This window comes from Paramisgurnus dabryanus, chromosome 17, assembly GCF_030506205.2.
Source record: "Paramisgurnus dabryanus chromosome 17, PD_genome_1.1, whole genome shotgun sequence".
Classification (NCBI taxonomy): domain Eukaryota; kingdom Metazoa; phylum Chordata; class Actinopteri; order Cypriniformes; family Cobitidae; genus Paramisgurnus; species Paramisgurnus dabryanus.
Window position 1 is genome coordinate 23,521,711 of NC_133353.1, and position 19,342 is coordinate 23,541,052.

The 19,342-nt window shown below is 37.0% G+C and overlaps 1 protein-coding gene across 1 annotated transcript in view; it reads left to right on the forward strand.

The window, feature by feature from the left end:
• Positions 1–19,342, forward strand: part of jmjd1ca (jumonji domain containing 1Ca) — a 53,920-nt gene that overhangs the window by 15,836 nt on the left and 18,742 nt on the right. The window contains exon 3 of the mRNA XM_065288591.1: positions 9,913–10,026. Within this exon, the coding sequence (XP_065144663.1) occupies positions 9,913–10,026 (114 nt within the window). The remainder of the gene's footprint in view (positions 1–9,912; positions 10,027–19,342) is intronic.

A 19,342-nucleotide genomic window follows, 5' to 3' on the forward strand; every position in this document is an offset into this window, starting at 1 on the left:
CTCTCCACGCTCACTCACTAATTCTCTGTCTCACAGACGCACACACATTAGTTTTGGCTGCAGTGTTTACATACGTGTCTGTCCGCTGCTCTGTGTGAGCGACACACACTCAAACACACACATATGCGCACGTCTCTCACTTGCTTCCTCTGTGTTTGTGACAGATCGGTTGTTTCTGCCGTCTGTGTTAATAGTAAGCAGTTAAATGGATCCAGGTTAAGAGATTATGAGGCTGGAGAGTATGTGAGTGAGATGTGCTCCAGTCGGCTCAGATGATGTCATCTTTTAAGATCTGAGACAGGACCACACACACACGCACACACACATAGTGATGTGGTTGTGTACTGTTTGTTTGTGTTGGTGTTGTGATTGCTTATACTGAGGGAAAAAGGACACACTCGTGCACACACAGTCACCCACACATGCTAATGTTCATTTTGATGAATCAAAGCAGATTCAGGAAAGCTGCAGAAGGCACATTGATCCTATTGAAGCATTTAGGGTTCAGTTCTTCTGAAATTGAGTTCACACTTTTCCGTCCAAGCATCTGATGAGATCAGGATCAGTGAAAACATACAGAGTCTGTTTTCCCACTTCTCCCACATGTGGACGCCTTGTCCTGTGCTCAGCCAGTGGATGTTTTTTTGGACATTTTTGGTGTTTACTAATGTCTGATCCAGCGTTCACTCTGTCATTGGGTGTGTTTTAAAAACCTAGTTAGCTGTCAACCCAGACAGATTTTTTGCCACTGGATGAAATGTTTAAATTATTAACATAAAAACATTTAAAGTTTTAAATATTTTAGTTTTTGGGCATAATAGCTGCATTCAGATTTTTTATTTGAACGTTCACATTTTTATGGGCTTCAAAAATTGTATGTATAATTTTTGGCCTGACAGTTCTGTTTGAGGTTTTGATTTGAACTTGATTGTTCAATTTTGGACCATTTGAACACTTATACGCACCTAATTTGCACATAAACAGTTATCAAGGTTGGAAGCTCGCTAGACTTTGAGTCGTTTGTATTATTCTGTCCATTAGATGGATTCAATTTAATGATTTTTTTCTTACTGTAACACAATTATTCCTATTCAACATCACACATATACACTCTGTGTTAGTTGCCAAATGACTAATCAGTGCTGTGACTCAGTTAGGAAGTGACTCTGTTCTTGTGTTTGTCTGTGGTCTGTGTTAATTTGATTACATTGAAAGTTTAATCTCTCTATCCCTCGTTCCTGTTTTGAACTACAGTCATTCACAACAACAAAACATCAAACATGAACCAAACAATATACAAAGACGCACAAACATATTTGGTTTACTTAAATCTTACCTAGATCAACAGCAGAGAGCAAATCTTTGTGTGTGTTCATGTGTAAAGATGGAAAGTTCATAGACAACAACATTCTGTTTGTGGCTAGCAACTTTGGTTTTGTATACCTAACCACTAGTCTGGTTTGTGTGTGTGTGTGTGTGTGTGTGTGTGTGTGTGTGTGTGTGTGTGTGTGTGTGTGTGTGTGTGTGTATGTGTGTGTGTGTGTGTGTGTAAGAACCCTCTTTGTTTTGGCTCTCCAAGTGGCTGACACACAGCCAACAGCCAGACAGTGGCTCAGTGTGTATGTGTAAGAGAAACAGACACACACACAGGGAAAAAGAGATTAAGTGTGTGTGTGTTCATGCATGCGTGTGTGTGTGGCGAGTCACACGCTCACAAACACACACATTCTGGTTTCCATGTTTTGTGGGGACATTCCATAGACGTTTTTATACTGTACAAATTGTATATTCTATTCCCTAACCCAAACCCTAACCCCAACCATCACAGAAAACTTTCTGATACTTTACATTTTCAAGAAACATTATTCTGTTTGATTTATAAGCTTGTTTCCTCATGGGGACCTCAAAATGTCCCCACAAGGTCACAAAAATACTGGTATTTCTATCTTTGTGGGGACAATTGGTCCCCACAACATGATTATTACCAGGTACACACACACACACAAACACACACACATATGAACAGAGCAAGAGAAAAAGAGAAGGAGAAAAGCACAAAAGTCTCCCCATCCTACTTTTTGCACTGTGAGATCTCTAAAGTTAAGTCTACAAGCTTTATGTAATGTTGTGTGTGTCTACACAACCTATTCTCATAAAGTGCGTATAAATAATACCGGGTTTGAAAAGACGTGCAATACATACGCCAAATTCTTAATATGATGCATCTTTTCGTGTTGTTTTATGTATTGGTTTTAAAACCATTGCAGCTTGGGTTTGGGGTTAGATTTGGGATTGCTTTGGGATATCATTTAATATATAGGTTTCTCCATGTTTTTGTCTATTTTTAAATCATGGTCGCTTGGAGTTGGGGATAGAATAGTTTTTGGGTGTCATTTTATGTAACAAAAAGTTGTTCTAACCCCAAACCCCAATTGACAATGATAAAAAACAATACATAAAACCACACAAAAAGATGTTTTGCATGACCTTTCACAATGCATGAAATTTATACACAATCATGAGAGTGGGCTGGTGTTAAAGTTTGTCATAAAACAAAGCATTCATCTCACTCAGAATTTCAGACAGTTTTTGAGCACTTAACTTGGTTTGCAGGTATAAAATAAAACATGTGCACTCCAAAAGTTGCATTGTGAATATAAATATCAAGACATCATTAAACATAATTCCCTCAGTAAATAATAAACACGCATAATTTCCCGACTGTGCCGTGAATTACAGCCAACACAGCGAATTATGTTTGTTGTACACACTGTAAATATACTTTGCTGCCTTAAAATTTTTTGTTGAATCAACTCGGATTTACAAGTAATTTTAACTTACTATTATTTATTTCGACTAGAGATGAGTTGTTATAACTACAGGTGAGTTGTTATAACTTATAAATTTAAGTTGACTTTTCTCAACTATATTTTATAAGTTGTGACAACTAATTTCTGTTGACAGGACTTGTAAATCTGAGTTGATTCAACAAAAAATTTTAAGGCAGCAAAGTTTTTTTTACAGTGCATGTAAAAGCTGGACTAATATCCTTCTTATCAGATCACTTATATTCAATACAATACTCTTACTTGTGCCTTAAAGTGAGTTTATGTAATAGTCAAACAGAATGTTTAGACCAGGGGTCTGCAACCTATGTGTAAACAAGTGCTACCACAATGGATAAAACAATCTTGAGGGATACTTTTATTATATAGTCTACTTTTGTTTCTTTTACTTGTTGATTTTATTTAATTTCACAATAGAATGTGCTTTGGGGGGCAACTCACAGACTACCTATAGTGTCCGTGGGCACCATGTTGGAGACCACTGGTTTAGACTGTCTGTGAACCCCATAAACACAGCAAGACTTACCAAATAACTAGTTTATAACATCAGTGCACTGATATGAACAGTGTACCCATAAACCAATATGTATATTGCCTTTTAGTGGTAATTTAATATCTAAAAATTTGAAAAAGTAGTCTTTAAAATAAACAAACAAAGACATTTTCAGAATGTTACAAAAGTTACAAATAATATTTTTTTGCAGTATGAGTAGTTTCTCACTTGAGAAAACAACTTGGGTGTCTAAAATTTCAGAAACATCTCAACATCATTTTACCAGCTAAAAAATATGAACTCAGACATTTCATTCCACTTTATTCAAATCATCTGGACTGTGCTGTCCACATTATCTAATTTAACACATATTTTTTGAAATAAAAGAAAAAACAACTCAGACAAACTTTAAACAAACTTCAATTAGAATCTGAAGTCTTCAGAGCTACGAAAATGCAAAATCTGAATAATAAAGTTTTTCTTCTAAAGCAGAAATGTCTTTTAAATGTTCCCATTAAAGCTGAGAGGGTGTGTGTGTTGTCCTGCTTTGTCCTCTGTTCTCTCTCTGAGTAAACGTGACCTTTTGTGTCTGTTTTTCCCTCTTGGCGAGACTGCAGTCTCAGAGCTTGTTCTGGATGAGAACCATCTCTGCTTTGAATTTCTGAGGAGACGATTCAAACTCTTCTGAGTCAGCGTGAAAAGCTCAAGCTTAATCATGTTTATTAATGTTTTTTAGAGCAGTTTTGTAGAGAAGACTTACAGTAAAATTCTATATATTTAGATTAGAAGAAGAATGATATAATATATAGACACCTTGTTTAGGATGTCTCGGATGTGGTTTTAATAGAGTTTGGTGAAATAATATGCGGGTTTGTATGGAAATCTTTGATTGTGATTTGTGCCTTGGCAGCAGTTTTTCAAATGTAGAGCGTTGTTATAAAATTTGTGGGAAAACACATGTGACGTGTGGGTTTTCTGGGGTTTCCCTATATCAGAAAACACTTAAGCTAACTATTTGAATCTCTTTTTTGTAAACCAGTTGAATAAGAAATATTGAATTTGTAATATTTCGGTCACATTTTCTTGTACAATAAAAGTAAAAGACCCGTGTTATTTACAGAAAAGTAAAGCTAACATTGATCCAGTGTGGGTTAAAGAGCAGCTAGTGTGGTTGACAGAATGTCATAGCCCAAGGGTCAGTGATTAACACTGCTGTTATTCCCCTTGTGTCTCTCTCTCTATCTCTCTCTCTCTCTCTCTCTGTCTTTGGGTGTGGACGGATATGTATTTTACTGTCTAACTGACCCTATTTTATCTTTCTTTTGCAGTGACTCCTGCTTGTGTTTGATTGTCCGTCTGTTTGTTTATGTGGCTGCTTAACAATTCACATCACAATTTACATTTACTTTAGTGTTTTGTTTAGAGCAAGGGTTTTCAAACTTTATGATGCCAAGCAGGAACCCCCAAATAAAATGAAATTTTTGTGAGGGACACCCTAACTAAAATATGTAGCTTTACTATCATACCTTATAAACCACAATAAGTCAGATTAAGAGGACTGTAATAAGAAAAACACACTAAAAAGATACAACGAAAATATATAAATGATTCTAAAAATTATGTAGAAATGGTATGTGTGAAATATCCAAGTAAACGTGTGTGAGAGAATGAACTCTGACCTATTTTATTAAGTATTCCTATGTGTGGATTTGTGCTGAGCAGACTTTTTCAATTACACACACACACATAACACAAACATAGCTCTCTTCACACAGAATATAAACAGTCTCAACATGAATATAGTTGCTCATGCAATCCCTTACATACACAAAAACACTCTGTCCCACTAAGCATGTGCGGAGACGGTCTCAAGTAGCTTTAAAGGCTTAATGAAGTCTTAAAGTTACACAAACACACACACACACTAAAACCATGGCAACACTGTGCGCTCTGCCAAGAGTGCGGGTGTATGGCCGTGCTTCAGCAGGTGTGTGACCTAGATTGTGTTCAGGAGAGAGAGAGAGAGTAATGAAAGGACAGAGGCAGAGAGGAAAGTATTTGTGTGTGTGTGTGTATTTGATGTAAACGCTTCCCAGAGTTTGAACACAACAGATCCAGATTTCAATCGCGGCTTGAATATGGTGTGGGAGCGTGTTAAGAGTTATAAAACAGGCGTGTATGTTGACCGGAGGTTAAGGCAGATGTTTTCTGAGTTTATGATTAGATTTGACCGTCTTTTTATGGCTTTTATGTAGCCTTTGTGCTGTTAGACTCCAGACACTTTATTTTTATTCACATTGCATAAGACACACGGTTATATTGACCTTTGTTGAGGATGTGCTGGAAAAATTGTTTATATATATATATATATATATATATATATATATATATATATATATATATATATATATATATATATATATATATATATATATATATAATAGGATTGTTTGTTAAAGGAGTAATTAACTTAAAAAAGCAAAATGTTGTCATCATTTTCCAGCCCAGTGACACGAAATTACGTACCTATAGTCACGTAATTTTTTGATTATTTTTCGTGATACTGTCACGAATGTCTGAGTTTTTTCGTGCTCGTATCACAAATTTCTGTTTATTTGTCATTGTCACGTATTGGTTACTCAACTGTTTTGTTCTATTTTCTTACCATTTTTGCTCCAGTTTAGGGTTAGATTTACATAAAATGACATCCTTACCCAAACCCAACTCTAACCCTAAACCGAAGCGAAAATTGTTTAAAAATAGGAAAAAGCAGTTGAGTAAACAATACGTGACAATGATACATAAACAGAAATTTGTGATACGATCACGAAAACCCACGGAAATTCGTGACAGTATCACGAAAAAGAATCAAAAAATTACATAACTATAGGTACATAATTTTGTGAGACTGGGTAGCATTTTCTTACACATGAGTCTGTATTACTTTTTGTGTAACACAGGAGATATTGTACAGAGTGTTCGGCTTCATCTTTTCAATACAATGAATTCAAGTGCTGATTCCTAGCATAGCTTGAATTACTTTTTTCTTTATTCTTTACGCCATTCCAGCATCTATGGCTGGCTTAGTGTATTCATGAAGATAACTGGTCAATCCACACACAAGTTGATCCACACAAATTAATCCAGGTTGGGGGAATTTGGTATAGTGGTCAAGAAAAAATATGTGAACCTTTTGGAATTTCATAGTTTTCTGAATAAATTTGTCATAAAATGTGATCTGATCTTCATCTTAGTCAAGGTTATTGACAAACATAATGTGTCTAAAAGTAAGTACACAAAAATTCTGATCTTTCATGTCCTTATTGAGAACAACCAAAAAACCTCATAGTGATTGTGGAAAAAGTATGTGAACCCTTGAGTTAATGACCTGGAGGTTTGGCTATAAAGCCCCTCAATCTTTTGTAGTTTGCTCTGCACAAGAACACCAAAAAGAGCTTTCAGAGAAGCTACGATCAAGAATTGTTGCTTTACATTAAGGTGGAACGGGTTACAAAGTAATTTCTCCAGTCTAGAAATTCTCCAGTCTATAGTTAGGCAAACAATCTACAAATGAAGACGCTTTGGGACAGTTGCTACTCTACCAAAAAGTGGGAGTCCAGTCAAAATGACACCAAAAGCACAATGAAGACTCATCAATGAGGTAAAAAACATCCCCGAATAACAGCCAAAGATTTAAAGCAACTTGATCTCACGAATTTCCGTGGCATAGTCACGGAATGTTTTGCTCATTTTTCTTGTGGCATTCTTATGGATCTCCACATTTTTCCGTGGCCTTGCCACAGACTTTCTTTTCCGTGGCATTCTCACGGATTGGTTACTTAACTGTTTTGTCCTATTTTCTTATGTCGCTTTAGTTTAGGGTTAGATTTACATAAAATGACATCCCTACCAAACCCAACTCTAACCCCAAAGCCAGGCGACAATTGATTAAATTTTAGAAAATATAAAAGAATACATCAGAAAAAATTGTATAAACCAATACTTAAAGTGACATACTAACGCAAACACCAAATCTAACCCTAAATCGGAGCGACAATGGTTTGAAAATAGGAAAAAGCAGTTGAGTAACCAATCCGTGAGAATGCCAAGGAACTTTGTGAGATCATGTTGTTTAAAGGCATCATTGGAACTTGCTAACATCTCTGTTCATGGGTCTACAATACATAAGTCTTAAAACAGGCACTGTGTCTATGGCAGAACACCACGGAGGAAGCTGCTGCTCTCCTGAAAAACATTGCTGTGAGACTGAAGTTTGCAAAAGAGCACCTTGACAAACCCCAGTGTGACTGGAAAAATATTTTATGGATTGATGAAACAAAAGTTGAATTGTTCGGGAAAAATACTATTGGGCAAAAAGGGCACAGCTTACCAACAGGTAGCATCCTCCCAACACTGAATTATGGTGGAGGGAACATCATGATTTGGGCTTTCTTTGCTGCCTCAGAGCCTGGACCACTTGCCATCATCAAGGGAAAAATGAATTCCCAAGCTTAACAAAATATCCTACAGGATAATGTCAGGGTGGCTGTCCGCCAGTTGAAGCTTACTAGAAGTTGGTTGATGCTGCAGGACAATGACCTTAATCATCGAAGTAAATCCACCACAGACTGGCTTAAGCACAACAAAAGGCACTATTTGGAGCGGCCTAGTCAAACCCCAGACCTTAAACTGTGGAATAGCCTCAAGAGATGGGTTCACACCAGACATCCTACAAATGTGTCTGAGTTGAACCGTTTTGTAAAGGGGAATGGGCAAAAATTCCTTCTGAATGATGTGCAGGTCTGTATCAGAGCTATTGAAAGCGCTTGCTTGAAGTAATTGCTGCCAAAGGAGGTTCAACTAGCTATTAAATCCAAGGGTTCACTTACATTTCCTCCAGCAGTGTGAATGTTTAATGGCTGTTTTCAAAGAAGACATAAGAAACTAGAAGAATTTGTGTGTTGTCAGACATTGTGTTTGTCTGTTGTTGTGACCTAGATGAGGATCAGATCACATTTTATGGCAAATCACAGTAGAAAACCAGTTCATTCCTAGGGGTTCACATACTTTTTTTGCCACTGTAAGGCCACCTGACCTAGCTGGGTCTCAAACCTGGGACCTTTTTTGCTGTGAGTCCATGCACTTGGATTACTTAAAGCTCATATTTATAACTTAAAGTTTCATGATGCTTTATGGTGTTTATTGTCCTTTTTGAAACTTAATTTTATCAGTTTGACATGTGGATGTTATATACAGTTAGAATACAGTGCAGAATACATCCTATTTAGAAGAATATTAAACATGTCAGTTTGTCCTGTTTGCCTCATTCGATGAAGTGTATGTCAAAACCACAGTGCGGTAAACATGTGACAGCGCAGTGTGTGTTTTGTGTTCGAGTATGCGGATACAAGAGAGGTGGAGACAGAGAGTTTACACAGAGGAGTGTCTAAAAATAGCTTGCATGCGTTCTGTTTGTCCCCTTACCCTCCAGCTTGTGGTTTATGGAGTCACTTGCAAACTCACACACACATACACACACAACACTTGTGATTTGAGGTTTGACGTTTGCCTCCCCACAAGTCGGTGCATGCGTATGCCATACCATGATGAGGATTTTCCTTTGCCTTCTATTGTTAAAACTGATCCAGTTACATTTTCTAATCATTAAAGCTGTCACAGAAAACTTTTTTAATTAGGACATGATTTTGTATGTTTATTAAAGGGTCCTTTTTCCTCATGGGAACCTTTAAAGGCTCCTCGCAATGTAGGCCTCCTACAAAAACTTCACCCAAACACACAGACACAGACTCATGCACATGCACATCCAATAATACTGCGGCCACATTTAGATAAGGTTTCACTTCTGGATACCTTAGAGACATGAAAACCGTTGTGTTGCATTACACACATTCACATTTGAGCATAAATACACACAGGCACCCAGACAAGGAAACTTTAAGTGTGCTAGCCTAGTAGTTATATAAATAGAAACCAAAGGATTTGATCAATGATAGTTTGTCTAACCCACACAAGGAAATCTATACACACACATAAAGTATGTACACAAATACAAACACACATGGGTTAATCCTGCCGCGTGGTGTTACATAATATAAATTTACAGTATGTCTTTGTAAGCCGAATACTTAAATTTGTACACACGGATTCTCACTTATTTTGGTAACACATTCATTTAAGAGATAATTTCATTTTTTTTTTACAAAACCTACCTTCACACTTATAAGATCACTTATATCTTATAAAAAAGGTATTATGTCTAGCAGTTATTAAAACTTTATATCTTTGTATTGTACTTTTCATATTATTGCTTCCCTAGGATGAATTGCTCAATTGTTTTTTCTTATTTTTGGATGTAAGCACACTCGCTTAACGCCTAAATGTAAATTATCTTCCCAAATTTCCAAAAATAACAAATAACTCTTGGAACTTCACACACTCAGCTGCTACAGACAGGAATCATCGATTGCTTTCCTATTTGCTATTATGGTAACATCTGATGAATTAAGTACACTATCCGTAAACCATTCAACTGATACAATATTTATCTTACAGAGATTCCAACCTCTGATTGGTCAGTCATGTATGGGAGGCGTGTCAGTGGTGGAGTTTATCTCTGACAGACAGCTGGAATTCTACACAGAAAAGGAGGAACTCCAGCAATTCGAGGTGTGTACCCAACGGATTAGTTTTCTGAGTCATTGTGTTGGAATGTTATTTATATTTATACACAGTATGTGTAACTGTATTATTGAGTTTTTGTTGTAATTTATACAGTTTGCGTTTTGATATCATATTTGTCTCATGCTTTAAATTAGAGAGCTGTTATCTGCCAATCAATTTCAACATTGACCGTTTAACAATAGATAACTAGAGTTAATGAACTGTAAATCAGCTAAGAAGCTATAAATCTCTGTTATGGGTTATATTGATGTTAGCACTGCTGCAATTTGCATGACCTGTTAGCCTGTTAGATCAGGAAACTTTCATATATTTTGAATAAAAGAAGTTTATGCTTAAATGACATGTAAGGCAATGCACACAAATACTCTATTTTCTAGTATTTACTTTCTTTTCTTTTCCATTTTTCACATTGCATTTGTGTTACTCTCAGATCTCCATATAAAAGTGTGATGTATTTTGACATTTGCAGTCATTAATGGTTTAATTAGTCCATGTGTTTGTAGAGCAGATGAGTGAATACGACAACCTTTAGGAATTCACATCCCTTAACGTGTGTTTAAGACTGAAACTGAGAAAATGCAGACAAGTTACTAATTGATCCCATGGCAATGAAAAAGTTTAACTGTTTGAATAATGAGATTTGTATTAACAAAACAGCTCAGTCAATTTAATTGTGGATTTTTTTGTGTGTTTGATAGCTTTAGGAAATGTTGAATAGGTTCTCTAATCATGTAAGGGTTTTAGTGGTGGAGTATGTTTTAAAGAGCATGAATGGTTTGGGTGTCCACTTGTAAATGCAACTTTGTGTACTATCAATGCTTATTTTTGGCTTCTAGTGCAAAATGTTGAATGCTCCCTCGTTCGTAAGTGACTAATGCATCTGCTACATTACATGTAAATGTCTCACATGTATTATCTGTAGAGTATTGGAGTTATGAAGCACGAGTATGATGGATAATGGGCGTGTTTGACAAATTTAGGGATTGATGTATGTTAAGTGTGTTAGTTGTAAAGTATGTTCTGGGTAATTAGCTATAGACACACACTCTTCACTCTTTCAATTCTGCCACAGGCTGTGTTTGTTTATCATAATCACATAGAGCAATCATGTAATTTAGTGCAGGAGCAGACACACTGAGACATAGGACTGCGGAAAACTGTTTACATTCACTGTGGAGAAACACACACATACACACACACACCGCTGCATCATTTTATCACTCTCAGCCTCTGATGCCTGTGGATGGATGATAAAAGAGAGAGATCCTGTCTTTCATCTCTCTGTGTGTGTATGTGTGTGTGTGTGTGTGTGTGTGTGTGTATGGGTGGAGGGACTGTGAGAAAAACACTAAGGAGAGGGTGGGAAAACATTAGAGACACACACAGAGAGAGAGAGAGAGAGAGAGAGAGAGAGAGAGAGAGAGAGAGAGAGAGAGAGAGAGAGAGAGAGAGAGAGAGAGAGAAAGAGAGAAAGAACGAGTGTCTGGGTAAAGCGCTGGCACATGACACTGATGTGTTCTGAATGCTTCACTTCTGTAAACTCTGTGTGAGGAACAGCCTCAAAACCCAAACCACAACTTTGATTCCATGTTTTGGTCTGTTCTATTCTAGTAAATTCTATTCAGTTCACTTGTCCTTCACTTTATTTTTATTTATTTATTCTATTTTATTATTTTCATATCTTATCTCCTATCATCGCTTCACTTTACAACCTTATAACTGTGATTCCATGTTCTATTCTATTCTATTCTATTCTGTTCTGTTCTGTTCTGAAAAAATATTAATCGCGATTAATCGCATACAAAGTAAAAGTGAATTTTTGCCTAATATATTTGTCTGTACTGTGTGTAATTATTATGTATATTTAAACACACACACATAGATATATACATTTCAGAACATTTTTATTAATATATCCATTTTTATTAATATATAATATTAAGCGCATATATTTAGCAAAAAATTACTTTTATTTTGTATGCAATTAATTGCAATTAATCTTTTCCCAGCAATAGTTCTGTTCTGTTCTATTCTGTTCTGTTCTATTCTATTCTATTCTATTCACACATTCTGTTTTTTTTGTTCTACCGCACTGCTGTGCAATGTGATGACATTCTATTCTATTCAACTTTATTTTATTCTTCACAGCACTTTATTGATCTGCGCTCCGTTCTCATTTACTCAACTGTATTCTTTCTTCTATTTACTATACTGTGTTTCTCTCCACTGCTCTATAGTTCTGAGTGTTAAGCTCTGAGACGTGAGTGAATTACTGAGCAGCCTGTGTGTGTGTGTGTGTGTGTGTGTGTGTGAGAGAAAGAGAGAGAGAGAGAGAGAGAGAGAGAGAGAGAGAGAGAGAGAGAGAGAGAGAGATAAAGATAGAAGGAAAGTGAGAGAGATGTATCAGAGAAAATGGAGCATGGACAGATCACAGTGTGTATTTATTGCTGTTTCCCTGACAACTCCAAGCTGTGTTTTTACTTAGTACATTAAGAGGCCAGTGGTGTGTGGCGTGTGTGTGTGTGCGCGTGCGTGTGTGTGTGTGTGTGTGTGTGTGTGTGTGTGTGTGTGTGTGTGTGTGTGTGTGTGTGTGTGTGTGTGTGTGTGTGTGTCTACTTAACTATATTTTATGGACAAATTTGTACCTCAATGTGAGCAAAAATCTTTGGGGACGTTAGTAAAAAAATATATGAAATAAAAAGTTAGTGTTTAGGGATTAGTTTTAGAGTGTGGGTTAAGGTTGGTATTCATAATAACTAGTGTTATAAAAAACAATAGAAATTTATGGAATGTCCTCATTTAGAAAGACAAAAAAGCATGCTGTGTGTGGTTAGGGAAGGGTTAAGCACCGCTGACCTGTTTAGCTGAAACGGGAACAGTGCAGCTGTTTTTAGGAAGCGGCAAACAGTGTATTTGTGTATGTGTGTTTGTTCTTCTGTATGACAGAGATAGACTGAAGTAAGTGCGAGAAGAAGGGAGGTTTACTAAAGGGAAAAGCAGGCAGAGTGGTTTCCATTAGGTTGTGTGGAACACTTTCCCATTCGAGGCTGTGGTGAGAAAGACACTCGGCTGTGAGTCAGCCACCCTTAAGTCTGGAGACACACTCAATCGTACACAAACATTCTTCAATGTGTGTGCGTGTGCGCCTGCTTTCCATCTCACACATTTACTACACATACACATTTACTAAGAGTTTTTTTTTACTCTAACCTTTGGCTTCTTTCATTTAGATTTCTTGCACAATCTGGCCCAGACTTTCTTTTTGCTCGCTCACTCTCTGACTTAAATAAAGCTTTGTTGAAAATAATTTTAGCTCAATTAGTAATTAATTAGCTCATGTTAGTGATGGTCATAGCAGAAGAAATGCCTCATAATGCAGTATTATATAATATCATATTATATACAAATGTCAGATTTATAATATCACTTGTAGTCATATTTATTATGCAAAAGTAATGTTTCAAAATACAGTTAGATGTAGACATTCATAGCAAACAAACATTTGACATTATTTTTTTTGCAATTGAAATGATTCGCTCATATTCTGCCCCTGCTGTGAGTTTTACTGAACAATTGCGACTGGACAACAGATCATATCAGTCAGATTAGATGAATCAAATGGTCCACTGAAAAATATTGTTTTGAAATCAGACTAATTTGATGTAGGAATACACCTTTATCCACATACAGTAGTTTCAGTGAGGAATATTAATGTTTTTTCTGGTATGGATCTGATTAATCATCTATCTACATATTTGAATTAATATATAAGAATACTAATACGGTATTCATGGTTTTGTAGTTTTTAAACAATAACACTCCCACTCTCCTTACATTAAATTTTGTTTTGTAAAGTGAAATCTGCTTTAAAGATGTTGTGGTGCATTTTGTCAGTGATATATTGCTTAAGAAAAAGGCAGACCTCTCTCTCTCTCTCTTTCTCTGATCCAGCGCTCTCAGTTCTTCTGTTTCTGAAGGACAGATCTTCAGACTCCTGCATTGATTTTTATGAGCGCTCACTATTTCTTTCTCTCTGCATCTGTCTGTGTCTGTTCTCTTTTACTCTCTCTCCTCTGTTTGTCATTATCTCATCCACTTCATCACCCTCCCTCTACACGTCTCTCTCTCCCCCTCTCAATCAACCTTCTCTCTTTCATAACATGCACATCTCTCTCTTTTTCTCTCCCTCTGCTCTCAAATTTAAATTCAATGAAGCACTTTTCAGCATCATCTATTTCTAACCCTTTGTATCACTCCCCTCTATTTCCTTTCCTATTTCATTTACTCTAGGTGTGTGTGTGTGTGTGTGTGTGTGTGTGTGTGCGGTTGTTTGGTTTGTGTACATGCCGTAGGAAAGAGCACAAGATTGTTTGTTCTCTCTTTACACTCTTCAGCACTGATTTTCTCCTCTGTACACACACAGAAATAAGCGGCTACAAACCCACTCGCTCATCCATTTCAATAATCTTTCTTTCTGTCTCTCTCTCTCTCTTCCTGATGCAATAGTTGGATCAGTCTTGCACATGTTGCCGTGGTGATGCTTTGGCTGTGCGCTATACTGAGGTCATCTCACTCTTTCATATGACTCTATCAGCCCATCCTGTCTGTTTCTCTCACCTCTCACGTCCTGTAGACCGCAGAAATGAGAATTACGCAGACAGCTGAGAGAAATGATCAAACAGAGCACTGATCGAAACGCTTGCCATCAACACTGAACCACAGCTACTAAGCAAACCCAACCATGCAGTTCCTTTTTCTTTTTTCAAAACAGTGCTTCATACTTGGTGTATTAGTATTACATTTTGTACTTTCTGCTTTAAAGAGTAATTCTTACCGTTACCCTCTCTATAGCTATGAGTTAAAGGGTACCAATTATCCGATTCATGATTTTACATTTCCTTTGGTGTGTATGTGTGTATTAGTACATGTTAACGATATGCAAAAGGTACAAATCCCAAAGTAAATGATGATGCGAGTTATCGTTTCCAACGTAAATCTCTTTACTAGTCTCTTTAAGGGGGGTGTCAGGGACCGAGAAGCCAAGAACAAGGAACACAAGCTTTACATGAAAAATGGGTCTTTATTTGAACCCAAAAATAACTTTACAAACTCATAAATTTCTTGCACGTTCAAATCAATTGGATGTGCGCATGTGTGGGCAGATCCCATTGCAACAGGGGTGGTGCCATGGTCGCGAGAGAGAGTGATAGTCGCGCAAGCCAATCATTTGTTTCGTCCCGAATGTAAATAATGAGCTGTGTTTAAAACAGTCGTGAGAGGTCTACAGACACTCGAGTTTTATACTCTCTTTTTCAGAGTACTTACATTTTAATTATGTATTGGTATAAAAAGACATTTGTAAAAAAGTTTTTTTAGATAATTCCTGCGTATCCGGCCTTTAAGAGGGGAAACCTTTCAACTTTACATTCAACACTAACATATAACCTCAAATAAATCAAAATCCAATTACACAGAGGTATATAGTAAATAAAGCTAAAGAAAGCTAAATATAATTTGGGCGGAACCAATACTACTTAAGTTCTGTTCCTGCCTGGACCCTAATCCTTGTCGCCCCAGGATGCGGCTGCAGCGGACCATGCCTGAAGTTCCTCACTGTAAACCCTCTTGGGCGACCACCACTCGGGCCGTCACAGTGGGGTGCGTGATTTTTGAAGAAAAAAAACACTTTGGAAAAGGGTGTCGGGCCGACTACCAAAACACACTTTTAGCCAATCAGTAGTAAGGGGTGTGTCTACTAACCAACATCGTTGCCTGGGTTGCGTATGTGTGGGGCAGGTCTATCAAATAAAGGTCCAGATTCTATTGGGGTAGGTGCGTGTTTGTTTAGGTGATTTCAAATGTTAACATTGGCTTTTAGAGATCACGCACCCTGCCTTTAAGTATACTTCCTGGACCGGTTGACGTAAACACGATAGTCATAATCATAATTCCGCCCACTTCTGAAATACAGCCTGTAAGTTGTCTATGTTTTCATATTTAAAGAATTTACTACTGATAAAACCATGATTTAAACGCAAGTTTTGAGCAGTGCAGAGTAGTACTTATTGTTTTTCATTTCTACAATTACAAATGCAGACATGGTTTTAATATTTTAGTATCCTTACCTTACCAGTCTGTTGCGTTCTGCTCAAGCCACCCTGGCAAAGTTGATCGATCAACTTGGTCATCTGCATTTCTGGATCAGATTTGGCTCGTATTTATAAGGTAGAAAAGATGTGTAATGAGGTATGTAGATGGAGAGGAAGAAGGCGGAAACCATAACACATTTAACATTTTAATAAACAAAAGTAAACGCCGGCAGCCCCCCACGGACGACTGCCGGCTACAAACACATTAACAAAACACAGTAAAATAATGTCCAGGCCTGGTCCTCTCTCGTCCTCCACCATCGTCAATCCTCCATTTATACTTCCGGATCTCCTCTAAGGGATACGAGACCCCACGGCTCTCGCCCGTCCTACTCACCACAAGACGATATTAACTCCTGTCAGCATTGCATTGAAACAGGTGCTGTTTAATTAGTTTGTTAAGTTTGTTAATGCAGATGTTACAAATGTAACTATAAAGTATCATCATGTTTATTATTCCATTAGCTGAATGATAACATGTAACAGCATTCGCAATGTATTAAACACTATGCATGTGACGTTTTTTTTTAATCAAACAGAATATTCAGCAGGAAATAATGACTTGATTTTGTGTCTTGGAATTTGATTGGATCGTTAACTCTTTCCCCGCCATTGACGAGTTAACTTGTCAATTGAGAGAAAACATTTGCATAAAAAATACCGCGATTTTTCAATAGACCCAATTTTTGAAAAAAAGTGCAGCCAAAAAGTTATTTAATAATTTTAAACTCTGTGTATGTTTTGAAAATCGTTCTGAATCTAAACTCTAACAAAATTCCTTTACAAAAATGCAATAATTTTAGCTTTTTGCTAAAATTTTAAGAAAAATACCCATATTTAAGGGTTTATAAGGGTTTATTTTTTCCAGTATTGTTTGTTTGTTTATTTGTTTATTGTTTGTTTAAAAGTAGAAAGTCTGTTATTTATATTTGATATATTTGTATGTTTATATATTTTTAGAAGAAAAGGCATTTTGTGAAACTTTTGTGAATATGACAAAAAATGCTTGGCGGGCAACTTTTAAAAAAATGGCTGACGAAGAATGAGTTAATATTGGAATATGAAATTACTTGACAATATAATTTTCCCACCCATATGGCTTATGCTTACATCAGATAAAGTCTTTACATTAGATGCATCCGTCTTTCTAGAGGCATTTTTTACATTTGATACAGTAAATATTCTAAATTTTTATTTTATTTTGTATTTTTTGTTTAACTTACCATAGACATTAAAGTCTGTGTAAGTTCAATGATAAATGTGTTCTCAGTCTGTCTCACCACAGAAAAATCTGATATTAACCACCCACTCAGCCAAATTTGAATGACAAAAAAAATTGAAGGCCAAGTAAATAAAACCTTGGAAAAATAGGCAGGATTCTCTGCTCTCAAACATTGGGGTAATGGCCGCTGTCGGCACTGAAACCACGCCCACCAGCAAAAAAAACGCTGCCGTCTCTCTCAACCTGAATGGATGCCATGCTCGGTTAACCCCGCCCAAATAACCCTGACTTAGAAATGAGAAAAACTGTTTAACGTTGTAACTCCACAGTTCAGTTCACAGACTTTGTAACGTGTTTCAGCAATACATTTATAATGTGTTTAGAAAGAAATGACTTTACCCGGTCTTTAATTTAAACAGGTCGGGGCACTCACTGGGTTTACATACAAAGACGTTTGCATTTATATGAATAAATATTACATTTATAATGATCTCATTTTCTGAATGTCACATTAATTTTGTCTTAAGATGTGGCACACGTCCTCTGTGTGTATGTGTTTGTCTGCTTACTGTAGGTCAGCTTAGGTATTTGTGCTCTATTAGGGCTTGTTTGTGTTTGGGAGATAATGAGATTATGTGTGTGAGCGCAGACTGTTTTATATGTATGAGGGATATGCAGCATTGTTGTCTTAGTAAATTTCAGCCTGTGTGTGTGTGTGTGTTTGTTTGTCTTTGATTGACTGATCGAGCAAACTTCAGATTGTTTGGAGAACTAAAAGCAGAAAAACCAGACCACCAATCAAAGGAAGCGGTGGCATAATGCACCAATTAACTCTAATTAACCTTACCATCATCTTATGCTCGATTTGCCTTTCAACCTGCCCACATAGCCATCTTTCCAATCGCACCTCCCTCACCCCCGACTTATTATCTTCACTCTCATTCCTCCCTCTTTTCAGCGGCCAGTTAAGCAGCGCTTTGTATCTGTGTGTATGTGTGTGTATGTGTGTTTGTCAGAGAGAGAAATAGGTGAGGCGAGAGAGAGAGAGAGAGAGAGAGAGAGAGAGAGAGAGAGAGGGAGAGAGAGAATGTTTGTGTGAGCAAGACAAGAAAGACAGTCTGAGGCTGAGAGAGAGAGAAAGATCAAAACCTGCCTGTGGGTAAATGAATAAATCATGTCTTCCCTTCGTCCTAAGAACTGAAGCACAGATGAGTAATACACACACACACACACACACACCGAGACACACACCCACTCTCCCGCCTGCTCTCGAACAGTCTGCTCACACACACACACACACACACACACACACACACACACACACACACACACACACACAAACACACACGCTGCCTTATGTTTGCTATGCAAGGGCAGATAGTAATCAGAGATGGGCTCTCTCTCTCACACACACACACATGCACGCACACACACACACACACGCACGCACGCACGCACGCACACACACACACACACACACACACACACACACACATACACTGATATTATTAGAGACCTTTAACACATACACACACGCACAGAGGCACGTGGATTGCACCTTCAAATCTGGACAGCATCAGGTGTTTTTCCCCTACTGCTGTAGGATTATTTTATTAATGTTAATGATTAAATAATGTTTTTGATATCAATTTATATTATTTATAATATACATTTAGGATGCATCTTTATAATAATTATGGCTGATACCAGTAGTCAGCTTTTTTAAATTACACTTGACTCATAGTATAATTACATATTAGTACAAGCAGTATAAGCATAAAGAAGCTTGTAAAATATATACAGTACATGGTATTATAGATCGTTTATGGCCAATATAAATACATACTATGTATATATACTGTCCAAGGATAACAGTTTTCTCTTTGACAAAATTAACAAACTTTGTTCAAATGCATACTTATACATTTCT